The sequence below is a fragment of the Cricetulus griseus genome, chromosome 2, assembly GCF_003668045.3.
Source record: "Cricetulus griseus strain 17A/GY chromosome 2, alternate assembly CriGri-PICRH-1.0, whole genome shotgun sequence".
Taxonomy (NCBI): domain Eukaryota; kingdom Metazoa; phylum Chordata; class Mammalia; order Rodentia; family Cricetidae; genus Cricetulus; species Cricetulus griseus.
In genome coordinates this window covers 6,607,845-6,635,710 of record NC_048595.1, presented here as the reverse complement: position 1 = coordinate 6,635,710, position 27,866 = coordinate 6,607,845, and the positions used below count along the sequence as shown (strand labels likewise).

At 46.2% G+C, this 27,866-nt stretch overlaps 1 protein-coding gene across 2 annotated transcripts; it reads right to left on the bottom strand.

Moving 5' to 3' along the window:
* Positions 1-705: 705 nt before the first annotated feature.
* Positions 706-27,864, bottom strand: Slc25a33 (solute carrier family 25 member 33). 2 transcript variants are annotated; one of them, XM_027398282.2, is made up of 7 exons: positions 27,574-27,864; positions 14,890-15,069; positions 10,028-10,105; positions 7,882-7,982; positions 6,336-6,402; positions 2,197-2,477; positions 706-1,168 (listed from the first exon to the last, which is right to left on the bottom strand). In XM_027398282.2, the coding sequence occupies exons 1-7, from the start codon at positions 27,627-27,629 to the stop codon at positions 966-968; spliced, it is 966 nt and encodes a 321-aa protein (XP_027254083.1). In that variant the 5' UTR covers positions 27,630-27,864; the 3' UTR covers positions 706-965. The 2 variants fall into 2 exon arrangements, with proteins under 2 accessions (XP_027254083.1, XP_035295292.1); XM_035439401.1 differs by lacking the exon at positions 27,574-27,864 and adding an exon at positions 15,994-17,357.
* Positions 27,865-27,866: the final 2 nt, after the last annotated feature.

The following is a 27,866-nucleotide window of genomic DNA, read 5'->3' as shown; positions in this document are numbered from 1 at the left end:
CAACATCAGAGACTGCGGTGTCCCACACTTAAGCGTGTGCCTGGACTTAAACATACTTCACTTCTGGAAATACACTGAGAAGGCAGCAGGTGATAAGCAGTTCTTTAAAACTGCCTTCGGCTCAAATGTGGAGATGAGTCTAAATGCAGGAAAATGTGTAAAATGCAGCTAACAATATTTCTTGTCTAGTCAGGTCAGGGCCAGCGGCACACATCTGCATTTTCAGCACTTGGAGGCCGAGGCAGGAAAATTTAAATCTGAGATCAAGCCGGGCCATGGTGCTGCACACCTTTAATCCCAGCACTAGGGAGGCAGAGGCAGGCAGATCTCTGTGAGTTCAAGGCCAGGCTGGTCTACAAAGCCAAGTTCCAGGACAGCCAGGACTGTTTCACAGAGAAACCCTGTTGCAAACAAAAACCCAAATAAACAAGTAAATAAATAAAGTCTGAGATCAGTCTGGGCTACAGTAGCAAGACCCTGTCTCAAAAAAAGGGCAGGGGGCTAAAGTCACCCCCCCCCAATTCAGTGCCTAGAAACTTAGATTATGAATAAAACTACATGGAAAACTAGAAATGTACAGAGGGGAAACTGGGAAGTGACTGCTCTTGCCTGCCCATCAGAAAGTCCTTACAGTTGTTTAGAAAACAAGTTGTGGCTGGTTTATGGTACAGTGAGCATGAAAGAGAACACAAACCCAGCACAAACTTAAATTAAATAGCATGATTTAATTTACTTGCTGCTCAATCCTCAATCCTCTTAAGTTAAAAAAAAGTTATAATTAACTATTAACGTTAATGAATTAAAACCTTCCAGAAACATGAATCCAAAAGGAAATGTCCAACAGGTGAGACGAGCCAGGTACTCTATGGCCTTTGCTGTTTCAGCTTTGAACACTAAACATCAACGGAAAAGAAAATCTCTAGGGTTTTCAGTTTTATTCTTCCAGAGCACAGCCGTGTGGCCTGTCACTCGGCACGCTCTCCCAGCAGGTACACGATGAACTCATAGGTGGACAGCACAATGGCAGTGTTGGGGATCTGCCGGATGAGCTGAGCAAAGAGTCCTCGGTAGAAGGCCAGGTAGCCTTCCTCCCGGAACACCAGGCGAGCCGTCTGCACAAACGACTTGTACTTGGTGCCTTCCTCCCGGAGCCGTGTCCTGATGACCTCTGTGGGAGAGACATGGTGTGAAGAAGTCAAGGCTCTGTGTCTACTGGACATCTCGGTTCTAACCTGGACAGGGCAGTTACATGCTGACAGGGACAATGAAAAGCTAAGTTCTAGCAGGGCACAGTGGTGCACATCTTTAATCCCAGCACTCGGGAGGCAGAAGCAGGCGGATCTCTACGAGTTCAAGGCCAGCCTGGTCTACATAGTGAGTTCCAGAATAGCCAAGGTTATGTAGAGAGCTGTTTAAAAACAAAAACATAAAATAACAACAAAAACACTCAAAGGAACAAAAAAGCCCAACTAGTAGATTTATAAAGCACCCTACTCAAAGTAGAAAATAACAACAAACACACTCAAAGGAATAAAAAAGCCCAACTAGTAGATTTATAAAGCACCCTACTCAAAGCAGAAGCTAAGTGATTTTCATTTGTCCCCCCAAAACTTTTTGAATCAGGGAATTTTAAGTCTAGTTTTGGACTTCTTTGAAAACAGAAGTTCAGTAACCCACATTTGGCCCAGCAAACACTTGCCACACTGAGGTGGAGCTGAGCAAGGAAAGAGGCCAGCACTCACACGGCTTGTGTCAATGCAGTCAGTCAACGATGGTGTCACTCTGCTCTGGAGGGACAGAGTAAACATCTCCAAAAGTCAAAAGTTTGTCACTTTGGCTGGATCAGACATGCTTAACCAATAAAACCCTGCACATACTCCCAGTGAAAATCTATGGACCCCCGTCACAGGCATTTCGGGTAAGGGACACTCAACCTATGTCACATGCATTTCAGTCTGTGCTACTGAAGCCGTAGAGTGTACATACTGTGACAAATGACAAACCCAACAAGTGCTTTTGTTTTTCAAGACAAGTGTTTCTCTGTGTATCCCTGGCTGTCCTGGAACTCACTTAGTAGACCATGCTGCCAGAGATCCACCTGCCGCCCCAGTGCTGGGATGAAAGGTGTGCGCCACCACCACCTGCTTCCCCGTCAACAACCGTTTCACTGCTCCCAGAGAAAAGAGCAGAACATACCGTGTGGGTAAGCAATGCAGGAGGCACATCCCTTAGAGACGGCAGCGGCTGCCATGAGTCCAAAAAAGCCAGAGGAACTCTTCTCAGCCCCGTCTGGGGAGGAGCCTAACGGAGCTTCCTTCAGACACTTCTTCAAACTCTCATAAATAGCAAAGCAGATGATGGTCTCTGAGATCCCAGCATACGAGGCAGTCAGCCCTCTATAGAAGCCACGGATGCCTTCCGTCTGGTACACATGCCGAGCGCACTGGAGTGTGTTCATCTGCTTGCAGCCTCTCACCCTGTCAGACGGGATCAATGTAAGATGCTGAGAGACCCATCACACCCAAGTCACACGAGGCTCACCCATGACACAGAAATGACACAGGAAAAGAAACCTGTCTTTCTTGTCCTGAGGCCACCTGACCTCTGACCCACTGTGAGGCCAGTTCAGTTAGCTGAGAAACCTGACAGGCCCACAGAATAGATGGCACCTGAAATGGGAGTCACTGAAGCAGGTTTACAGCCCTTAACCCAATTCTAGAAAATGCTAATGGAAGATAACATGTGTCAGAGAAAACAGTTGGAACCATTGAAATATCTAAAAACAGGACTAGATAAGTAAACTGTGGCACATATAAGATGATGAACTATGACAACAGAGACGAGGGAAAGCTAAGTAGAAAGTTGGACTCGCCTTTAACCCTAGCACTCGGGAAGCAGAGGCAGGCAGATCTCTGTGAGTTCGAGGCCAGCCTGGTCTACCAAGTGAATTCTAGGACAGTCAGGGCTACACAGAGAAACCCTGTCTCAAAAAACAAAACAAAACAAAACAAACAAATCCAAGCTCCCCCCCAAAAAAAATTGGACAAAATGATATGCAAAGGAAAGCACATGACACACGAGGAAAACGCTGAGGGAAAGGACGGTGAGACATCTTTTTGGTACAATGGGGATTGAACTCAGGGCTTTGTGTATGGCAGGCAAGTTCTGTGCCACTGAGCTACCTGCCAGGTCAAGGTACTCACTTCTTACCATTGTTCTCTGGAGTTTGTGTGAATGACAAGGAATGAACTCAGGGCCTCAAATACAGGGGGAAAAATGCACACACATATGTATATGTTTATACTGTGTGTATATAAGTATGTATATTTCTTCTTAGTTATGCTATATAGATTCTTTAATCTAGGCACATTAACTGATATTTTACTCATTTATTTACTTTTAAATATCTACAGATGTATTTATTTTATGTGTCGTGTGTGTGTGTGTGTGTGTGTGTGTGTGTGTGTGTGTGTGTGTGTGCGCGCGCGCGCGCGCGTGCGCGCAAGTGCTCCCTGGAGCAGGAGCTACAGACTGTTGTCAGCTGCCTGATGCGGTGCAGGGAGCTGATTCCAGGTCCTCTGTAAGAGCAGCAAATGCTGTTAGCTGCTCAGACAGTGCTCCTGCCCACGGCAGCATATTTTATTCTAAGGTTAGTCAGAACCCCTGCGTTAATCTTCTTTAACAAATGACAGCTCAGAGTGAGCCTTTGTGCTCTGTTTCTTACTATTCTTCTGACTCTGTCCTCACTTTACAAGGAAATGATCAGTTTACCTTTTGTTTGTTTCTTTTCTACACATTCCTTTTTGCCTATGAAACAGTGTCCTCTGCTTGAGAGTCACTGAAGACTCTTATAGAATAAGGGCTGCCGACACTAGAGTCAAAAAATGAAACAAGAGCTGAAGCAGCCGGGAGTGGTGGCGCATGCCCACAGTCCCAGAATTTGGGAAGCTGAGAGGATGGATGCGAGTTCCAGGCTGGCATGGTTTACAGAGTGAGACCTTGTCTCAAATATCAACAAACTACAAAAAGAGACAAGTTGGGGCTGGAGGGATGGCTCAGTGGTAAGACCACTGACTGCTGCTCTTCCAGAGGACTGGGGTTCAATTCCTAGCACCACATGGCCGCTCACAGCATAACTCCAGTTCTGGGGTCCCTATGCCCTCACGAAGATATACCTGTACAAAACACCAATACACACAAAATAAAAATAAACATTTAAAAAGAGAAAGACAAGCTAAATTGCTAAACTTGCGCACTCTGTTTTCTTGCTTAAATCTTTTTGTGCACCCCACCCCCACCTTTGTACCTGCACCTAGCTCCTCTCAAGATGGTGGGAGCTGCTGTTGCCTCAGGTGGCTCACCTATCCTCTTTTTTCTTTTTTGGGGGGGAAACAGGGTTTCTCTGTCTTGGAGCTTTCTCTGTAGACTAGCCTGTCTTTGAACTCACAGAGATCCGCCTGCCTCTGCCTCCGGAGTGCTGGGATTAAAGGCACCTATCCTCTTTTAACTCCATCCTGCCTAGGTTATATTATGACCCTCCAGCATGCCGGGCACCTCATACCCTTTGTCCCACCAGACTATAACTCTGTTAACTCATTGGTTGTAGTGCAGTAAGGTAGAAGGCAAGAGCAATTTCTATGGCAGCCACTGGAACAAGACATGCTCCCAGATGTTCACAGAGCCCTCCTAAATAAAGGCCTACAATGTACTAGAAAGGCTCTCACTCAACAGATGCCAAACACAGGTGACATCGGGACACTAAACACTTAGCTCTGAGGTGATACCAAAGGCTGCTAGGAAACAAGGCTGGTCAGAAGCTTGAAGCACAACCATAGAGAGGAACGGACAGTCCTATTAAGGGACTGCACACGCAGGAAGATGGCCATGTAGGACACACATGGCATTTTGGGAAAACTGCAAAGGACTGTCTGGTTGATTGGTTTAGAAGTTAGAGTTTTACTGTGGAAGTAACTGATCCCTGTCATAGGGTTAGCAAGCACTTCAGAGGGCAGAGTGGACAGGGGAGCCTGGGGTTCAGATCAGGGGATGGATGCATGGTCCCAAGATGATGCTGAGCGCAGGCAGGCCTCTCCTTCACACTGAAGGTACATCTCTCCCCTCTTTCCTAGAGGCAGCTGGTGGAAAGACGGGCTTGCTAGTGTTTCCAGAGGCTTTTAGAATCCGGGCAGTTCCTTGAACTTAGACTGGGAGAGCCCGAGTTTCTACTAGAAACCAGCTTTCCTCCAAGGAGAATGAGTGTGGGGGACAGCCCACAGAAGTAGCAGCTATGGTTTTACACAAATAAAATCATTTTCCTACACATTTTCATAAAGTTAGAAAGCACTGTTTAGTATCCTTGATTCCTTGAAAATCACAGGAGTTGCTGGCCTGATGAGAAATCTGATTTTTGTATAAAAGAAGCATTATTAGTATAACACAATTTTTGTTTGTTTGTTTGTTTTTGAGACAGGGTTTCTCTGTGTAGTTCTGGCTGTCCTTGAACTCACAGAGATCCATGCCCCTGCCTCTGCCTCCTGAGTGCTGGAATCAAAGATGTACGCCACCATATTTGGCATATCACAGATTTTTTAAATACCGATGATGTTATTTCAATTGGTTTCCATTTCTTTAAAAACCTTTGTTCTATCCAAGGATAGTGGTATAGCCTGCAAGCCTGACCCTGGGGTGGCTCTCGGCAGCAAGACTGAAAATTTGAAGCAGCTTGAACTACACAGCAAGACTCTGTCTCGACAAAAAACAAAGCCCAATACTTCTTTTTCTTTTTTGGTTTTTCAAGACAGTGTTTCTCTGTGTAGTACTAGCTGTCCTGGAACTAGCTCTATAGACCAGGCTGGTTTTGAATTCACAGAGATCCGCCTGCTTCTGCCTCCTGAGTGTTGGGATTAAAGGCATGCACTACCATGGCCCAGCAAAACCCAATATTTCTGTAGGTTTTGCCACAACACTTTAAGAAACACTAATAAAATGCATTAAGAACTCCTGGTCCATCTGGGGGTGACAGAGTGTCCTCTCTGGTGTTTTTGGTGACAGCCAGGCCTCTGCAGAATCCACAATGCACCTCCTGATGTGGGGTTCACAGAGAATCCCAAAGAAGATCACCCAAAGAAGCTGGGGCCATGGACTGGACTTTTTGTCCATCTTCCCTTGTTCTTCGTGGCCTCCCTCCCCTCTCCTCTCCTCAAAAGACATCTCTACCTTCACTTACAGAGAAGCAAGAGGGGACAGCTAAGGACCCCTGCTTTTAATCCATACTTGGTATGGGGAGAAGGAAACAAACCAGGAACTCTCAGATAAGGAAGGAACTATTAACTTACTTTCGTTCTAGCTGCATCCTCGTTTTAACCATCCAAATAGGATTCATTAAGGTATTTGTGACAAAAGCTGGAGGGAAAAAAACAGTCATCACCGATATAGTTAAAGCTGCCTTTACCATACAGTACTCTGAAGCCAAGCTGCAGCGGCTTGTCACAACTGGGTGCAGAAGCAGTGGCCATTCATCCACCCACCCACCCACCCATCCATCCACCCACCCACCCATCCATCCATCCACCCACCCATCCATCCATCCATCCATCCACCCACCCATCCATCCATCCATCCATCCACCCATCCAATCTATCTATCATCTATCTATCGTTCCCACAGTGCTACAGTGGTTGATACATGGCCTTTCCAGCCTCTACAGGGTGCTGCTGGCATTTGGTTCATTTGAATCCTAGGGCAAAAACTACTCACATCTAACATAGAATACAAGTGTTAAGTCTTGAGTTATCTGAATTCAAACTTGGAAATTAAAGGAAATAATTTTAAAACTGATCAGCCCCCAGGAATCACTGTTTTTGTAAGCCTTCGGCAGCATTTAACATTCAGATCAGCCCCAAATGCCTGGGTCCACAGTCCTGAGTAGGAGGTTAATTAGACACTGGAGGGGACTACTTTCAAAGGCTCCCTTGAAGTGTGCTTGCTTTACCCAAGGTTCTTCTGGGTAATGCTAAGTGCTACAGAGCAATTAACAGGGTTGGGATTGTGGCTAATTCACCACAGAGCAGCTTGTTTTGGAATGGTGCACCCCTTCTCAGGGCTCAGCTTTAAGGGGAATTGCTGCTCTTGAGTGAAGTAGTTGCTTAACATTACTTTTTGCTCCGACTAAATCATAATCTGGGTTAGTAATTTTATTGAGAGTAACAAAGATAGATGAAATTGGTGCAGCAATTTCTTTCTGTCAACAGAAGGCAGGAATTATAAAATGCTAATATAAATTCTCTAAAAATACCTTTAGATTTAAATGAACAGAAGGCTCTGTTTAAAAGGGCAGAGGCATCCTAGCAATTTAGAAGCCCATGCTTCCTCCCAAGCATCCCTGGGGAACGTCCTGCCCTGAGCTCTGCAGTCAGCAGAAGGGCTTATCTGGAAGCACAAGGCCTTAAGTTCAATCTCAAGTGTCACACAACACACACAGCAACAGAACCCTGATCCTTGCTGTACAGGGCAGATTGACCCCAGATATCCAGGGGACTAGAGAAGGCAGCTCCCACTCCACATTAGAACCCAATAGGAAAGCAGGAAGACATGAAAAACACGTCTCTATTCCTTTAAAGGAAGCACAGCTCACCTGTGCAGAGAAATGCGTGCGTCTGGAGGGAGAGTAAGAAGCTTGAGTGGTCAGAGACAATGAAATCTGTTTACAAACTACTAACAGTCATGGTCTACAAACGCCAATATAAAGCTTTTGAAACATGATTTTAGGTGTAAAAGAGGTAGGGAATTAACTTCTAATTCCTGGAAGGAAAAACAGAAAGCAAAACAAACAATACATGCTTTGGGCCGTGAGTCTTCATCTCACTTCCTAGGGTAACATACCTGCAGAGCCAGCCGAGAAAACGTGCACAGTATTGCTATTAGGCACAAAAATGCCATTAAACTGCTCTTTGGCTTTGGAGTAACATGCAAAGTACACAGCCCTGTTAGGACAAAGAGAGAATGCCATGAAGAAGTCATTGTGGCACTTTAAAGTATATACAACCCTTGCAACATGCACAATGTATACAAGACTACAAGACAGAGAAAGGGCCAGGCGAGCGGCGACATATGACGTTAGTCTCAGCACTCGGGAGGCAGAGGCAGGTGGATCTCTGAGTTCGAAGCCAGCCTGGTCTACAGAGTGAGCTCCATGACAACTAGGGTAGTTACACACAGAAACCCTGTCTTGAAAAACCAAAAAGATAAAAAAAAAAAAAAAGAAAGAAAGAAAGAAAGAAAGAAAGAAAGAAAGAAAAAAGAACAGAGGAAGGATCTTCTCAGAGGGCAAGGAGTCAGAGAGTGGACTCACACCCAAGCCTGCCACTGTACCTGGGATGGTCACACCCCTCCACAAATTAAGTAGTGACAGAAGTGGCCAAGATAACAAAGTAAAATGAGATGTTTGGAAACACATTCTTTATTATGGATAACAAATGGTAATAATTATTTCAGAGGTCTAGTGTTTTGGGGATGGAAACCTGCTCCACTTGTCTTGCCTTGACATACAGTGTGTGTAGACTGCAATGTGGCCGCCTGCAGTGTCTCACGAGCTCCACAGCAGGAGCAGGAACAGGGGCAGGCTGCACCCTGTCGTGCAGGACGGGTGCCTCTCTTTGCCTCTGCTGATCAGTGGGTCCTGACTACTGTTGAGCAGGATCCCAGGAGGCCTCTGGTGTACACTAAGCTCTGGCACCAGATCCCAAGAGACAGGACAAAAACCAGGGTGGGGAGAAATCATCCGTGCTGAAGTCTCCCCTTCCCGTCACCAAGTCAAGTTATCTGGCCTTCCAGGAAGCCAGGGTTAGAGAAAGGCCACAGAACCCAGTCAGCAGAACTTCAGTCCTCCCAGGAGAGGAACCTGAGGTGACCAGTCACTTATGTTCCCACTGCTCTCTGTTCTCCCCTTGTCACTCTGAAAGGCAGGACTTTTTGTTGTATACTTTTTGGTCTTCGTTTATGCTTTTCACAGCCTTGTTCTGTCTAAACAAACAAACACACCAATCTTATTTTATGGATAAAGCACTGTCAGATTCCAGAATGGAAAAGGCAATTAAAATCATCATGCTACACCGCTAGGACTTTGGCCTGTGACACACACTGCAACTTGTCCCTTTACCCACACAGTCCCCTTTTCTATTGGCACTGCCCAACAACTTTCTGTCATTCAGAGACACTTGCTATGCTTGGATAATGAGTCCTTGAAAAGTGGCCAGTATTTTAATTAATTAAAAAGGTGATGGGCCGGGCGGTGGTGGCAGATGCCTTTAATCCCAGCACGCGGGAGGCAGAGGCAGGTGGATCTCTGTGAGTTCGAGGCCAGCCTGGTCTACAAAGCTACTAAACAGAGAAACCCTATCTTAAACAAAAACAAAACAAAACAAAGAGGTGACTGGAGCCAGTAGCTTAATGTGCTGGAATAGTGCAGTTCTACACAGGCTTCAAAGAGAATTAAAAAACCACTGATATAACGTTATAGAAAGTAAAGCCTAGGAACCTTTTAATTCCTTCCGGTTAATGTTCCTCAGTCACCTGGACATCCGGCTGGGAAGGCAGATTCTGACATGGATCTCTGTGCTGTAACACTGGGCATTTCTACACCCAGGGACTGATCACACCACACTCAGGATAAGAACCTCTCACATACAGAGTTCAGAGCACTGATGGCGGATTTATTTTCCCACAGTCACCATAGCTTCTCCACGGTCCACATGTTTGTTTGTTGTTGTTTTGAGACAGGGTTTCTCTGTGTGACAACTATGGCTGTCCTGGAACTCGCTCTGGAGACCAGGCTGGTCTCGAACTCACAGAGATCCGCCTGCCTCTGCCTCCTGAGTGCTGGGATTAAAGGCGTGCGTCACCACTGCCTGGCTATGTTTAGGCAATTTTAATATGGGGGGGGCGTGGTTCATCGGTGTCAGCCTTGGGCAAGAGGAGATTTAGCACTGCACGATGCTGTCAGTGAGCTTGCACACAGTTAAGGACTTACCTTGATGGTGCAACTCCAACCAAATTTGGACCCAAGCCTCTAAAAAGTGACTTTGGTCCCTCCTTTTCCAGGATTGACCTGCATAGTAAGAAAAGACAGAGCTTTAACATCTGAGACACTTTAGATGGGGTGGTTGGGCACACGAAGCCCAAGTTCGATCCTCAGCAATTAAAAAGGGTGTGGTGATACACACCTGTAATCACAGCCCTCAGAAGGTAGGAGCAGGAAGATCAGTTCAGAGTCATCCTTGGCTACAGAGTCTGAGGCCAGCCTGGGCTACAGAGCTGCGGTGTTCTCCTGACAGTCAGACAGTGTGGGCTCCTATTGTGCATGCAGTAATGAGCCCGTACAGCCCAGCGGCTACTTAAGAAGGTTCAGGAAACCTCTGCACCAGGAAGCTGGGAGCCCTCATCCATAAAGCAGCAGGGAACACATATCCTCAAGTGACTCCCGCCTTCAGAGCTGAAGACAGTCTCCATAGTTGGGCATTTAACAGAGGCAACAGCTTATCTGTTACATAAGCTGCACCTCTACCCTGTCTGGGTGTGGATAAGCTCTTCTGAAACAATCAAGTTCCCACCACATGGCACACAGCAGCTTTGAAAGAACAATGCAGAATCCAGGCTCGCCCTCACACACCCACATGCATGTCACCTTTCATGTTGGAAAAGCATGCAAAAAGCAATCAGTGTGTTTCGAGTCCACCCCTCTCTCCCCGTGTATGCACAGGAGAGGCAAGTATCCCATCAAGTGTCTACCGGAGCAAGGCAGTTTTAGAAAGATACAGACTGGTTAACTGACAGGGTTTTAAAATTTCAGACTGAAATAGGGGGATGGAGAGATGGTTCGGGGTCACGGTCACTCGCTACTCTACCAAAGGACAGGCAGCTCACTTCCCGAAGTCTGTAACTCAGCTTCCAGAGACTCGGCCCCTTTTCTGACTACCTACACAGGTGTAGATACCCACAAACAGGCATACACATTTAAACTTTTAAAAATAAGTATTTTTAAACCTTTTAAAGACCATAAAAAAATCAAATAAGGTACCTCAGTAGTTCAAATCTTCACTTAAAAAAAGAGACACCTGACAGAACATTATTTTTTAAGGATTTTGTGCTGTCTGCTGAATTCGTGTATCCATGCAGAGGTCAGAGGTCCATGTCAGGCTTCTTCCTCTTTTGTTCTCCATCCCTTTCTTTCTTTTTTTCTGAGACAGGGTCTTACTATGTAGCTCTGGCTGGCCTGGAACTCAGAGAGATCTGCCTGCCTGTGCCTTCTGCGTGGATGGAATTAAAGGCTGAATCCATATCCAGCCTCCTTATCTATTGAAACAGGGTTATCACTAAACCTGGAACTCAGTAACTTTGCAAAACTAGCTAACCAGTGAGTTCCAGGGAGGCTCCTGTCTGTCTCCCCGCCCCCGCCGCTCCCCCTCCCCCCCCCCCCCCCCCCCGCTAGGATTACAGGCACACACATATACATCATCAGTACTACATTTTTTCGAGACAGGGTTTCTCTGTGTAGCTTTGGAGTCTATCCTGGCACTCACTCTGGAGACCAGGCTGGCCTCAAACTCACAGTGATCCACCTGCCTCTGCCTCCCGAGTGCTGGGATTAAAGGTGTGTGCCACCAACACCCGGCCTAATTAAATGTTTTAAAAAAATTTTGCATGGATGTACAGATATCTGTGTGAGTATGTATGCAGGTACCCGAGGAGGCCAGAAAAAGGTTTACATTTCTTAGAGCTAGTGACAGGCATCTATGAGCTGCCAGATGAGGGTGCTAGGAACTGAGCTCAGGTCCTGGAAGAGCAGGAAGCACTCTTAACTGCTCTGTCATCTCTCCAACCCTATACCACTACTAGCTTTGTAAGTGGGCACTGGGAATCCAAACTCAGGCCCTCATGATTGTATAGCAGGTCCATTACTAGCCAACTGAGCCATCTCCCCAGGCCCCTCCCCCCAAACATCCTTTCTTTCTTTTTTAAATCTGTATGTGTGTACGTGCTCGAAAACTGGGTATCTCCGATCATATGCGATCTGGGGATCAAACTCAGGATGGGAGGCTTGGCAAGTTTCTTACCTGCTGAGCCATCATGGCAACCCAGCCCCCTTTCTTTTGAAACACCTTCATCCATTCCCCAGTAAGTCTGTATTTTTCCTAATAAGTTAACCTAAGACACAAGAGTGATTTGTAGTTTGAAGACTTGTTGACAAGCAATTTGGTATGACTTTTTTATAACAGTAGTCACAGAAAGAGCCAGGCAAGCAACCAGCAATCAAGTTTCAAATGAATGACCACGTTACTACTCATCTGGGCTTCTGATAACCACAGTGTCTCCTAGAATTCAGAACAGAACCCAGGATAGGCCTGGTAGTGTACAGAAAAGGTCTGGGGCTTGTCCTTGCTTACTGTCTCTTTCACAAAGAGCCTTTCTGGTTGAGCATCACCCATGGGCTTGGCTCCATTGGCTGAGCTGGAAGCAGCTATCTTCATTGACCACACCACCTAGGGCAGTACACTGTTCGCTGCTTTGGGATCTTATGAGCCACAAGAGCATCCACATGGCCGGAGGAATGCTTCTTCAGATAGGAATTAGAAACTCTGTTGCAAACCTTACCTTAAAAAGCATGAGAAATACCCACTGTAAGACAGCAGCACTCATGTGTCTGCATGGTAGGAGGCCAGTAAGCCCTTTCCACAACAATACCGACCTGCCCCAGTTCACAGAATCACATGGTTGGTTTTGAGAGCTTCTCTAGTAGTCATACACAATAGTCTAAGGTGCCTGAGGACACTTTATTAATAGAAACAAATACTTCCACCTCCAACTGTGGAGTGAGACTGGGGGGACAAAGGAACATGTAAACAGGTAACCCCCACTAGAGGATGGAGACAGATGGAAAGCAGGATGGCATTGGGTCACCACAGGATGTCCCTGTAAAGGTGTCAGAACCAGAGACCATGTCCACAACAAGGAACTTGTGCTAGAAAATGTTCTTGTCTCTTATTATTTACTTAATTTTGAGTCAGGGTCTCACTGTGTAGCCCTGCTGTTGTCTATGTAGACCAGGCTGGCTTCAAACTCACATCCACCTGCCTCTGCCTCCTAAGTGCTGGGATTAAAGGCGTGCACCTCAATGCCTATTCCTGTGCCTTTAAAGGAACAAGGAGGCCGGAGGGAACAGTATATTGTCAGTCACGGGACTGTCGGGTGAAGAGCTGCAGGGTGGCTGTAAGTAGAGGACTCCGGCTGCTCTGCTGAGCAGAGTGAGGAGGGTGGGCAGCTAACTCTCAGGCTCGGCCAGCTAGCACTGCAACACAGGACAGCACTAGAGGAAGCCATGGGCAGGGGTCAGGTTTCTGTATTTTGAAAGCAGAGTTGACAGGATTTACTGTGGGTTGAGAGGTCTCCAGAGTGACTCCAAGATCCCAGAACTGTAACTGCAGAATGAAGCTGCTTTAACTCAGCAGGCTCTGGGCCCAGCAGGCAGGGAGTTCTGGTTTGCTCCCATTTTGTTTGGGATGACTAGAAAACATTTATGCTAACCACACAGACAGCAGGGGTGGGTGTGAGATGACTAAATGAAACCACTGAGGGACAGCTGTGGCAGTGGGATCCTGCTGCAGCAAGAAGAGGTAAGGTGATACTGCAGCAGCCAGTGAAGGGGCCGAGGTTCTGCTCCTGGCATCTCTGGGCCAGCACCAGCTACATCTCCACATAAGACCTGGAAGAGGTCACAGTCCAGCCGTCATCTGGGCTCTCTTCTGTTTTTGCTTTTATCTTAGCTGCTCTAAGCTGTTCTAGAAAGAAGGGCCCATGCGCTGAACCTGACCCTGGGCATCCGAAGCTGCTAATATGCATGTTCCCCTCTCTTGAGAGGAGAGCAGCTCAGGCCCAGCAGCTAATCCTTCAAGGCTGTGTGTGGTGAAAAATCAATACAATCTTCTGACAACAGCCCAGGTGCAGGGGAAGCCTGAAAACTACACCACCGGCTAAGGGAGCAAGACAACTGCGCAGAACCTTTCTAACATGGTGGCAGTACTATTAAAACAAGAACAACTTAATCCCATGGCTTGCCTTTTGACATGAATACACTATAAATGGATATTCGTGGGGAAGTGGCAGTTTGTGACTTCATAGCCCGTGACTGTGTAGGTCTGTGGTGAAATGTTGGCTTTTGTGTGGTGTGGAAGTGGTTCCTGCATTTTCAGTGACAAAGCGCCCTTTGCCTTTGGTTCCCACTGTAATGAATAACTACCGTAGGTGGGGTTCCAGAGACACGAGAAACTAGAGATGAAGGTATGCATCCCATAAAGCCCTCTATTTACCTTACAGGCTTAGCCCTCTAGTTAGATGCTGCTTTTGAGTAATGGCTTCTCACGCAGAGTATATGCTAACTGGTCACAAGTTACAAGGCACAGCTGTATGAAGCAGTTCATTTTGAATGCTAATGAAGCCTGATTACCTGCCTCCATCTCACTGTGGCCAAGACACCAGGAAAGGTGTCACCTGACACCAAGCAGGAAGTATTCTCTCAGCGGCTGAGGACCATGTATCCTGTTTGTCCTCACGGAGGAGGATAACCACCTGCTTTGGGAACTTCACTGCTTTCCTCAGTGTTAAAACTGAAATCCTGATCCTCCCAGGCAACATGGTGGCTTAGCGGGTAAGGATATTAGTCATCGAGCCTAACAACCTGAGTTTGACCCCAGAGCCCTGTCCTCCACCTGCATGCTATGGCATACCACCCCATTCCTTGCAAAATAAGAAATCTGATCACTCTATTTGGACCAAAACTGTGTAACGTGAACAGGCGCAAGTGACAGGAGAGGGCCGCATGAACCGGCCTGCACTTACTTTAGAACCTGTAAGAGTCCAGGTGTCACAGACGTTGGTCTCATCATTCCAGCTCCACTAATGGTCCCCAGGTGAACTTGAGGGTAATACACCGTCCGAAGAGCTAGTCGGGAAGACTGCAACCTCGTCTTAATGACCTCTAGCGGACAAGTGAAAATAGCACCAACCGTGCCCCCGCACCTGCAGGAAAGAAGCCGCAAGGGTCAGAGGGCAGGAAACTTGAGCCTTTTCCTCTTAGAAACAGAGTGCCTGCATTCATTTAATACAACTTACAAGGGAGTCACAATCCTAGTTGAGGTTCCAGAACTAAGGAGAACCACTTCTCAATGAGCTGCGAGCGCAGGCGCCACGTGACCACTTACAACAGTCCGGTGCCATCCCTCTGTGTCTCCACACAGTACCTGGCCAATTCCCGCGGCTGTTGGTTCATCCAGTCTTACCATGCGACTCACCATGAATAGCCACATTTCAGGCCAAATACTCAGACAGTACTATTAATCTGAAAATCTGTGTTTATTACAACACAGACCTTCTAACAAAGGACACTACTGAACATTACAGCAAACTTTCCACTAGTGAAATCCTACTCTCTTCATTCACACTCTTTTCCTAGTTCCTGTCTCTCTGGATCATTCCCCCAAGTCAATCACTTCAATTCTGCCCTTCACAACATGTTGAAAGCAAGAAATTTCTTGAATTACTTTTTAAACATTTTTCTTTTTGGTACAAGAATTGAACGCAGACACAGGCTAGGCTAATACTTTACCACTAAGCTACAATCTCAGACCTTTATTTTTATTTTATTGCAAGATCAAGTCTCACTAAATTGCCCAGTTTGCAATCCTCCTGCCTCAGCCTCCTGAGCAGCTGGATCACCTGTGTCACCACCACACCCAGCTTAGACACCTTTCTTCAAGACAGCTCACTTACTTATCCTAAACTACCCGTTTCTACCTTCTCTTACACAACACTGTCTATAAAACCATGCTGGACTGGCTAGCTCTAGCAAATGATGTCATGGACCATCTAAAGTCACCATCCATACAACCAGGGATTTTCCTTCTTGCAAACATGACCCTACAGCAGAGCAAGTAGGGGTCTTACCTTTGCATCTGTGACATCAGGACCAAACAGGTTTACAAGGGGTTTTTGCTCGGCCAAGGATTTTATTCAGTTGAGAATTCAGAGAAAGTCTTTGCCCCCCATTATTATTATATTTATTGGGGGTAGGGAAAGCACACCACAGCATGTGTGTGTAGGTAAGGGGACAACTTGCAGGAGTGAGTTGTCTGCCTCCACCATGTGGGTCTGGGGATTGAACTCACTCAGGTCATCAGCCTTGGCAGCAGGTACCCACAGCCACCAGGCCATCTTGCCAGCCAAGCCATCTTTACATTTAAAGGTGTAAATACTTGTGGGAAAGCACTTACTCTGCCGGCTGGCCCGCTTGCACTTGACTGACAATTCCTGGCATGCTAGCGTATGCAGAACTTCACACTAGCCTCCCTACAGCACTGGGTCCCAATGCTGCAAATCTACAGAGTAACAACACTTAATACAGACCCCAAAGGGAATAAAGCAAAATCTCCAGGACCTAAATTAGGGACCTAGGGCTGGCAAGCTGATTCAGCAATGAGCAAAAGTGCTTCACACAACCCTGATGAGTTGAGTTTGAATCCTAGAAAGCTTTTGCTTTTGTTTTTTATTTTAAAGCTGTCTGGAGTGACCTCAGCCCCAGCACCTACAGTGAGATGGTGGTAGACAACAGAGAATCAGCCAGAAGCTCACACACAAAGGCAGTGGAAGAACTAACAAGACAGTCCACCCTCAAACACAAAGTGGGAACACGGGTCAGAGGTTAAGAGCACTGGCTGCTTTTTCGTCCTGTGTTCAGTTCCCAGAAACCACAAGCAGTTTATAACCATCCTTAACTCCAGTTCCAGGGTTTTCAGCGCCCTCTTCTGGCTCCCATGGGCACAGGGAGCACAGCCCTTACATACATGCAGGCAAACACTCAAACACATAAAAAATAAATCTTTAAAAATGGAAGGAGAGGGGCTGGAGAGGTGTTTCAGTGGATAAGAGCACTGGCTGCTCTTCCAGAGGACCCGGGTTCAATTCCCAGCAACCACAAGGTGGCTCACAACCATCTGTAATGAGATCTGGAGCCCTCTTCTAGCCTGCAGGAATACAGACAGAATGCTGTACACATAACAAATAAATAAATCTTAAAAAAGTTTTTTAAAAAGTGGAAGGAGAGAATCAGCTCTTGAAAAGTTGTCCTTTGACCTTAACAGACATGCGGCGGCAGCACTGGTGTGCCTGCCTTCCCTCCACTGCCACAATAACGCAACGCAACGTAAGGATCACAGAGGGAGCCGCATCCCTGGGACTTAGCGCTGGACTACACCATTAGGTAAGAGTGCTTTGCTTGGGCTGGAGAGATGGCTCAGAGGTTAAGAGCACTGACTGCTCTTCCAGAGGTCCTGAGTTCAATTCCCAGCAACCACATGGTGGCTCACAACCATCCCTTATGAGATCTGGTGCCCTCTTCTGGTGTGCAGATATACATGGAAGCAGAATGTTGTATACATAATAAATAAATAAAATCTTAAAAAAAAAAAGTGCTTTGCTCAGGGTTGTGGATCACATGGGTGATCCCAGGGACCCTGTCTAAGAGAAAGAAAGGAAAGAAGGAAGGAATCAAAAATGCTGTCTTTTGACAAGTATTCAGTCCTCCAACAATCTTCTTATGAGGTAGGAACATATTAGCCCCAACTCAGCAGAAGGGACCTGAATGCTATGAAACAGAAATGTATATAGTTGAGGAAATGAGAGAAAAACAGGTATTTGGCTGTTTAAGCAAAACCTGTTTTAAAATTGTGATCATAGTTGGGTGGTGGTACACACCTTTAATCCCAACAGAGGCAGTCAGAGTTTGAGGCCAGCCTGGTCTACACAGAGAGTTCCAGAACAGCCAGGGATACACAGAGAAACCCTGTCTCAAGAAAACAAAACAAAACAAAACAAAAAACAAACAAACAACAACAACAACAACAACAAAACCCCCATGATCATAGCATGTTAAAAAAAAAAAAAAAGAGCTGTTATCTATTCCCAAAAGAAGGGAGGGAGTGGGGGCTGGGCCCGCTTGGTGCACACTTGGAATCTAGCATCGGGAAGACTAAAGGAGGAAGATTACCGTGAGTTCCAGGCCAACTGGGCTACAAAGCAAGACCTTGTCCCAAGCAGAACAAAACCAGAAAGAAGCACTAGATGGCAACACCACACTGTTATTACAAGGGAGTCAGTACCCCCTAGGCAAGCCCATCACTACAGTGCTGTTAACTACCCGCCCAAGCCCATCAACCCCAAAGCACTTTCATGTGCAGTGAAGACTGGGGAGGAAAGACAGAAAGGGATGGATACATTCTTTTTAAGGGTTCTTTTATCTTCATTGATACAGGAAATGAAGGAATGAGAGGATTCACTAAGGGATGCAGATCTGCCCTCAGTGTGGGGCTCACATCATACAGACTAAGATTGGATGGAATAACAGGGAAAAAGGAGAACGCCCATAGCCCATAGTGGTGTTCTCTTTCTCTCTGCTTCCTGGCGGTCACCTTGCAGCTGCTTTGTTCTGTCTACCATGATGGAATGAAATCACAAACCCAAATAAATCCTTCGTCCTCTATGTTGCTTCTGCTGGGTATTTTGTCACAGCAACAACAACAAAAAAAATCTAACACACTTGACCTGGAAATGCTGTGGGAGCATTAAGTATTTTCTCTTTCTACATCACACTAATGGGCTGGAGTGGGCCTCTTGGTTCAGCCAATGTTCAGGAATCAGGAAGTCATACTCAACATGCTGACCATGTTGGTTAGCATCAGAGGTGGAGAATCAGCTATCTAGCTGGATAGGACCATTTAGACCACAGATCTAAGTCAGTGGTACTCAACCTTGCTAATGCTGAGACCCTTTAATACAGTTCCTCATGTTGTGGGGACTCCAACCATAAATTATTTTCATTGCAGCTTCATAACTGTAATTTCGTTACTGTTATGAATTGTAAGTATCTGATACGCAGGATATGTGACAGTCGACTGTTATGAAGGGGTCATTGAACCCCTTCCAAGGGGTTGCGAACCACAGGTTGAGAACTGCTGTCCTAAGTGGAGTATACATTCTGAGATAAGTTTTTAAACAGCCACTGGCGTGAAGGAAGGAAACAGAGGCTGGCGGCTGGAGAGACGGCTCGGTTCCCAGCACCCACCTCCAGTGAGTCACAACTGCCATAACTTCAGCTCCAGGGGACCTGGCACCCCTTTCAAGTCTCCACAGGCAGCTGCATCTCTCTCTCTCTCTCTCTCTCTCTCTCTCTCTCTCTCTCTCTCTCTCTCTCTCTCTCTCTCTCCTGTCTGTTATCTGTCTCCTCTCTATCTCTATCTCTCTCACACACACAACATTTAAAAGGAATATACAGAGAGAAAATCTTATTTTACTTACAATCTTTACCACTTAATTTATATTTTATGTATATAACTTCTATGTCTAGAATTAAAATGGTACTAACCCTACACATGGCACCGGCGGGGGAGATGGCCCACTGTGTAACCTTAGTGATGGGGAGGCAGAGACAGGTGGGTCCAGAGGCCACTGGCCAGCCAATGCAGCCAAACTGACAAGCCCCAGGCTCTAAGAGAGACTCTGACTTAAAAAAAAAAAAAAAAAAAAGTTGACCCCCCCCCCCAAACACACACCATATGGAGAGTCGTGAGAACATTTTATTCTTAAGGCCATGTGATCAAAATCTGAAACCACTATTTCAGCCTCAGTTCTTTGGTTCCTACCCACAGCAATTCTGCCTCCACCCTCAGTGACATCTAGCAACGTCTGAAGACATTTTTGGTTGTTGAAGTGATATTGTTATTAACAGGCCAGTATGCTGCTAAACATGCTAAAGTGCATAGGACAGAGCAATTAATAAGACTGCCAAAGTTGTAAAACTCAGTTCTAGACCAATAAAATGGACAACCCACCTTGGAGGCAGTGTAAACCAGGTGGCATTGCTGGCAGCCTCCCAGCACGCAGCCTCCCTGTCCTAACCAGAGCCATTTCTTAAGCCATACAGTATGAATGGGATTAAGGCCATTTCTAGTTTTAACTCTGACTCACTCAAGCACATTCACCTGATACATCTACTCTACCACACTCTGTTCAGAGAAGAGCATGTGATCTGGCCCAAGATTCTCAGCATAAATTCCCTTAGAGCGACCACTGCTTTAGAGATGGGTGTATCTCCAAGCTGGTCTCATAATTCAAACTCAAGACCTGCCCATCGATGGGTGGGAGAGACAGGAATTTCGTGCAGGCAAGGGGACCAAGCATGTATCACTGGGAGGCAGAGCAGTCAGGGTTCCACAAGTCAGTTTCCACAGTTGTGGAAACTTGTGGAGCTGAACAGTTTCCACAAGTCCTCTCCTGAGCCTGTTCTCCCTCTAGAATTCAGGTGTATGCTCCAGAGTTAGCCAGGAGAGTGGACTTCTTTTCTTTTCTTTTTTTGGGGGGGATATTTTCGAGGCAGGGTTTCTCTGTGGCTTTGGAGGCTGTCCTGGAACTAACTCTTGTACACCAGGCTGGTCTCAAACTCACAGAGATCCACCTGCCTCTGCCTTCCGAGTAATGAATGAGATTAAAGGCGTGAGCCACCAACGCCCGGCCAAGAGTGGATTTCTATTGCTTTACATTTAAACTTTTCAAGAAGGCTCATAGATAGGACATTTACTATTGCAGACAATGCTCAAAGGGCAGTCAGCACTCCTGTGTAGGAGGCTACATTTTCAATGGTTACATGGAAACTTCTTGGATACTAATTTAATTTCTCTCCCAGGGTAAGTCTGAACTGGTTACTAATATCAAAGTCCAGTAAAATTCTCTGGAATGTTCTACTTGGAGCAACATGGAAGGAGTTGAAGAGAGTAGTAGAACAGCACTGCTTTAATGTCTGGAAGATACCCAGGATGCAGCTTGGCTTTGAAGTTTATCTGCCCAATTTCTTAAAAAAAAAAAAAAAAATCCACCGGGTGTTGGTGGCACACACCTTTAATCCCAGCACTTGGGAGGCAGAGGCAGGCAATCTCTGTGAGTTCAAGACCAGCCTGGTCTCCAGAGTGAGTTCCAGGACAGCCTCCAAAGCCACAGAGAAACCCTGTCTCGAAAAACAAAAAACAAAAACAAAAACAAACAAACAAAAAAAATCCATGACTATGATTTAGCCTCTTTTCACTGCCTGTTCCCTTTTATATAAAATGTGCTTAGTCTAGGCACAGCTCCACCTTTTCTCATCTCCCTTCCAGGGCTGGCGTAGCATTTACTACACAAAGGCACATTTAACCTTTATCTTTTGATATCCAAGTGGCTCTTGCTTAATTTCCCCTGTGGTCTAGGCACCTTTCCTCCAGTTTGCAGTAGAACAACTGCTACAAAATATATGCTGAATTTCTCTGCTATTTTTGTGGGATCACAAAGTTACATAAAAACTGTAAATTATGTATATAAATTACCTTTCACCTAAGAATTTCAAATAATCAGAAAAAAATCTAAGCATGTTTTCAGTAAAATGCACTGCTTCTTGAGCATGTACTCACATACCTAAGGCACCAACGTCAAGGCCAATGTGCTTTTTACCAAAAAAAAAAAAAAGTTACTTTTAAAATAGTTCTTTTAGTGTGTGTGTGTGTGTGTGTGTGTGTGTGTGTGTGTGTGTGTGTGTGTGTGTGTGTGTGTGCGCGCGCGCGCTGGCGCTCGCACTACAGTGTTTAGGTGGTGATCAGTTACAGTTAGATCTCTCCTTCCACCATATGGGTCCCAGATATTGAACATAGGTTGTCAGGTTTGGTATCAAGTGCCTTTACCAGCACAGCCATTTCGCTGGCCCATAAACTTTTATTACATTTATTTACTCAATGTGGGGGTGGGTGGGTGTGTTGGAGTGCATGGGTGGAAATCAGAGGACAACTCAAAGTTCTCTCCTTCTGACATGTGGGTCTCCAGGATTGAACTCAAGTTGCCAGGCTTGGCAAGAAATCCTTTGCCCACTGAGCCATCTCTCAGGTCCTGATGTGCTATTTATTATAAAAAAAATCACTACCCGACCGGTGGTAAGCTGATGTCCACACTCATGGACTATATACAGAGGCACAAAATGGGCTCTACCACAAATCACACCATCAGGAACTCCGGAAACTTCCTAATCTTTGGCAATTTAATAATCTCCCCTCTTTTCTGCTACTTCTGTAATCACTATTTGATATACATTAGTTGATTTTGGCATATATTATAATTTTGGAAAGTTTATTTGAGTATCTGACCTAGGCTTATGAAATGTCAATTATGTAAATTGCATATCATTTCATTAAGGCAAAACCAATTTTGGATGTCACCGATTTTCTTAGATGACACATCTTCTATTTCATTTCATCTGTAAAGAAAAATTTAAATAGCACCCTAAGGTTGAAGAGATGGCTTAGTAGTTACGAGTACTGGTTTGTTTTTGCAGAGGACCCAGGCTTAGTTCCCAGCACCCACAGGGTGGCTCATAACTGTCTATATAACTCCTGTTCCAGAGGATACAATATCCTCTTGTGGCCTCTGTGGGCACCAGGCATGCATATGGTGCACATATATACAGGCAAGCAAAACACACTCCTACACATAAAATAAAAATAAATAAACCTTAAGGGGATAAAAAAGCATCCCAAATGAGAAGAGTCATATCTTTCACAAATAAGAGAAATCTAAGTTAACATTACCATATAACAATATAGTTTCAGCAAGTATTAATGTGTAACTCAGCAATAAAGTAGTTTCTCTTTATTTAGGATAATTCAGACCACATCAATCTACACCCTAGGTAAGTTAGTCAATCGTTTAATACTGGCTGGCAGTTGTAACCTGCCTGGCACCACACTTGTGAAGGAAGTTCATGGTACCTACTTTCAAGAAACTTCCATTCTATTGGGTATTTCCCATCCAAAAACAAAAAACCCAAAACCTTTTCATATATACAAATATAGTAGATGAAATTAAAGTCATTTATATTCATAATAGTATATATAGTCTGATAAAAATTATGACCCATTGTAATTGTTTAATCAAAATCCCTGTAAGCATGTTCATTGACTGGCTTATATAGTTCAGTGGCTCCAACTGAGGACTGTGTGTGCTGGCCATGGTTCACACTGACACACAGCCTCAGACCTCAGGTCTGACTAAACTGTGTATGTTAGTCATGCTTTACACTGAGCTATAGCCTCAGACCTCAGGGAAGTTCTGAATGGTCTATCCCTAGCTACTGGGACAGCCATCTCTGAAATGCTTCCAGTAATCAAGATTAAGTTGGCAGAGCGACAGAGCACAGCTGTCAGCCACCACTAACGGTCTGTGGAAGACAGTAAATTCTGAAACCAGCTACCATATTCCCATTAAATATTTTCTTTGGAGCATGCTGGGGATTAAACCAAGAACCTGGGGCCACAGTCATGCTAAACACACAATCTACCAATAAAGTATTTCCTGGCCCCTATTTTATTTTTTATTTTTCTTTTCTATTTTTTTTTTTTTTTTTTTTTTTTTTTTTGGTTTTTTGAGACAGGGTTTTTCTGTGGCTTGGAGCCTGTCCTGGCACTCGCTCTGGAGACCAGGCTGGCCTTGAACTCACAGAGATCCACCTGCCTCTGCCTCCCGAGTGCGGGGATTAAAGGCGACCACCACTGCCTGGCCCTGGCTCTTATTTTAAAGGTCATGTAACTGTGTATTGTGACAAAACACACACACACACACACACACACAGACATGCACACATACACACATGCACACACACATGTACACATGCACACACACATACAATCACACCATTAAAAAAAGACTGAAAGCATCTAATTCAGATAGTTGATCTAAATCTACCACAGCTTTAATCAGCTGCACCAAGCATATCTAATCACCACCCCACAGCAGAATGGCAGGCAAAGGATGTCACTAACACTAAGACCCAAGCCCCTGAGGCCCTTGAAGGCAAATCACGTCTCAAAAGGAAGGCCACTTCAGAGCACTGGCCTTTTCTTGTTGCATGGATGGGTTAAGCCACAGAAAGGAAGGTAGGCTGTGTCTGTAACATCTGAGTCCTCTCTTGCTCTGTCAACACTAGGAGAGGAAGGCAGACCTTACAGGCACCCCCTCCCCAGACAGGGTTTCTCTGTGTAGCAGTCCTGGCTGTCCTGGAACTCACTTTGTAGACCAGTTTGGCCTCGAACTCACTGACATACACCTGCCTCTGCCTCCCAAGTGCTAGGATTAAAGGTGTGCCATACCACGGTCCGGCAGAGGCACTAACTTTTAACACCAAGAATGAAGCTCATCCATGCAGAAGCAATAAACACTAAGAGGCAAACTGAAAATGCTGAGATCAAATGTCTTAAAGATGTTTTAGTTTGGGCCTGGAGATGGCTCAGTGGTTACTTGCCATTCTTCCCAGAGGACCTAGTACCTGCATGGTGGCTCACAACCCTCTGTAACCCCAGTTCAAGGGAACAGGGTACCTCTGATTGGCATAAGGCATACATGTGATATACAGGATACATGTAGACAAAGTACCCATACACATAAAATAAATCTACAGATATTTTGACTCAGCAGCTGCATTTCTGCTAATTTCTTCAAAGGAAATGGATCATGTCCACAGGTAAGGATATGATTTATAATTGTTGAGAAGGAACAAAAGGTGAGGATTAGAAAGATGCTGTCAGTGTGTTCAGGAGCTTGGTATAAATTATTCGAATGTCTCCACCTACCTCCACGCACTGGTCTCAGAAACTCAATTTGCCTTCATTGTTCTCTCTGCAACCTGGCATTGAATATTAAACATAGATTCACTAACAATAAACTGTACTCACAATTTAATCCGACACTAAGAAAGCAATGTGAAGAAGAGGGGCTTAAGGTAGACAGGCAACAAGGCTCAGGCCTTGTACACCTAGGGTTTGGAAGGCTGAGGCAGAATTGCTAGTTGTCTGAGGTGCACTATACAGTGAGTTCACTGGGCTATACAACAGTGAGTTCTAGACCCGCCCACACAAAACAGTCATGAAGAGCACAACCTGTATATAAAGTGAGTGGGAAATCCACTTGGAACCTTTTCCAGAGTGCTGATTTCTAGATGTTGGTCTGTGGTGCTCTTTCTTTCTGCTTTCTCCTCAAAGGGCAATGTGCTACACTGAAAACCTGACTATTATATGTTACTATAGGGGTACTTTCTCCTTTGGAAATAATCTAGAAACTTGGCTCTTCAAGAAAAACAGAAAAACAAAAAACAGAGTATGAACTGTTTTGGTGCAGTCTTTATTTTTTCAGGATCTAAAAATCAATTTTCACTGGTTACACTGATTGATAACCCTGTTATAGCTAGTAAAATCTTTGTATATCACTGGGAACTGGTGGTACACATCTTTTTTTTTGGTTTTGTTTGTTTGTTTTTTTCGAGACCGAGTTTCTCTGAGGCTTTAGAGCCTATCTTGGCACTCGCTCTGTAGACCAAGCTGGCCTTGAACTCACAGAGATCCACCTGCCTCAGCCACCTGAGTGCTGGGATTAAAGGCGTGGGGGGTACACACACATCTTTACTCCCAGTGCTTGTGAGGCAGAAGCAGAGGCAGAAAATCTCTGTGACTTCTAGACCTTGTCTCCAACCCCCCCCCAAATAGTTTGTGCTAATTTTAATTTGGGATAGCACTAAATCTATCTGAGAATATAGTCTTCAATGCCTATGCAATAAACAAGGGAAACACAATAGATTTTAAAGGCAAGATCTCTGACTTCTCACAGGCATTGAACTTAGCTCCCTGGAAAGAGGCCAGCTTAGCAACAGAGCAAAGCCTTACAAGGACCCCTGGCTGACAACTTTTCACTACAGCCCGTGCCCTGTTTGTTACACTCAAGTCCTTTCATGCTGTACCTTAAAAGAGCTGAACTATTTCCGGCTAAAATCCAATTAGTAACTCTGAAAACGTCCTTTTGAAGGTTCACTTCTTATCTTCCAGCAGGGCATCTCAAACTGCTAATGAAAGAACTAGAGCTTGTTAAACACCATGGCTCCGGGCATGGCCCTAATAAACTCCCTACATCTTAATGAGTCCTGGAGGCTGTGCTGGTCCACTGCAGTATTTAGTCTCTATCAGAACGTAAAAGGCTGGCAGCCAGAGGGCACTGTGAAGTGTTTACAGAGAGCCATCCAGACAAGGCCATTAACTACAGTGGGCCCCACTAAGACAGGCCACTCTGGAACTCCTCCAGTTAAGAGCATGAACTCATACAATGTAAAATACACCTCAGTAAAAATAGCATGAAAAAAAAAACACTGATGATAAACTTACTCTTAAAATATTCTCTTGGCTTTAAAAATATGCCTAAAGGGTTTAAATTGCCAGGTCTGACAAAGTTATTCGAAGTGGTCTACTTTTAAGGGTGCCTGCTGAGTGTCACTCTCAGTGAAGACACAGACTGAAGGAATGACAGAGTGACAGACATGAAATGAATAAGAAACCCTTCCTGTCTAAGAAGGACCATCAGAGCTATTTGTTTGGAGAAAGGAGCCGCCTGCCAAGAGTACAAGAACAAAGGCACCAGAAACTCTTCCATTACGATTAATTTCTGGGTAATTCTTCAAACATTACTTGTTTAGTATAAGGAATTGTCTGGTCCAGGCCACAGCTAAAGTACTCAAGATGAAAACACGGGATAAACCCTGAGTGTTATGTAAAACACCCTCCGCATGGGCAAGCCCTGGGTTTCATTTAGCACCACATAAAGTCCAGGCTCAGTGGTCCACAACGTCTTCCTGGTGGGGACGCAGGAGGATCAGAAGTGAAGAAATCATCCTCAGATACAAGACATGAGAACTAGTCTCAAAAAAAAAAAAAAAAAAAAAAAAAGACACCACCACCAAAGGATCCCATGACACGAGCAGCTATGACAAAAGGGGGAAAAATACGAATACTAAAAAGATTTTAACTTCTTGTTTCTTAGGGCGGGGGGCGGTATCCAACTCCTTTTCCTATCCTCAGACCGTGTGTCCCTACACTGAAAAGTGTTGCCGGCGCTTCAGGACTGACTACCACAGGCACAACCTTGCGAGGTCCCCATTTCCCCTCCCACGTGGTGCAGGCCAGCATCGGTTCCCCGGCACTCCGCGGGCCACGGGTGCCGTGCGACACCTGCTCGCAGCCCTCCGGCCGTGCGCAGCTCCTCCGGCGCTAGCTACCCCGGGATCATCTCCAGCCTCCGCAGCCCAGAGGCGGTGAGCGACTGCAGCGCAGCCAGGGCGAGGGAAGCAGGGGGCTGGAGCCACGGGGGCTCGACGCGATCGCCCCTGGTGACAGCCACACCAGCGGGGAATTGTTCAGGAGGAGGCGGCGGCGGGTGGGGGATGGGAACGCGGACGCGCCGGGTGGAAAGCCGCGCTGGTCGCCGCGGGCGGCGGTGGGGACGCCGAAGCCCCAACCCCTCCCCTGCCAGGCGGCCTGCCCGTCCGCCCGCCCCGCCCGCCCGCCCTCGCTTCACCCCAGTCCGCGGCGGGGAACGCGGCACGCCGCGGCGGAGGAGAGAGCCCGGCTCGGGCCCGAGGCTCACCCGCCGGCGAAGAGGTGAAGCAGCGTGTTCTCCTTCTGCTGAGCGCCCGTCGCCATGACCGCGCCGGCTCCGCGGCCCGCCGCAGCCGCTCGAGGGACGCGCGAGGTCTCGGGCTCCGCTGGCCTCGCTGCCCTCCCTCAGGCGGCCGCCGACGCTCCCATGCGCGGCGCGCGGGAGGCCCAGGCGCCCCGCTCCCTCCGCGGCGTGGCGGCGGCCAGTCAGCGGCCTCTGCGGCGCTGCCCAGCCGCCAGCCCGAGCCCCGCGCGCCGCCGTCACGTGGCGGAGGCTGGGCC

Bases quoted from the DNA above. Each gene is read 5' to 3' on its own strand.
- Slc25a33 (XM_027398282.2), bottom strand. From the start codon at position 27,629: ATGGCGACGGGCGCTCAGCAGAAGGAGAACACGCTGCTTCACCTCTTC. The intron at 6,403-7,881 runs GTATGTTACCCT...TTTTCCCTCCAG, and splicing joins TTTCTCGGCTGGCTCTGCAG to CTTTTGTCACAAATACCTTA. The intron at 1,169-2,196 runs GTATGTTCTGCT...TCTCTCCCACAG, and splicing joins CTGCATTGCTTACCCACACG to AGGTCATCAGGACACGGCTC.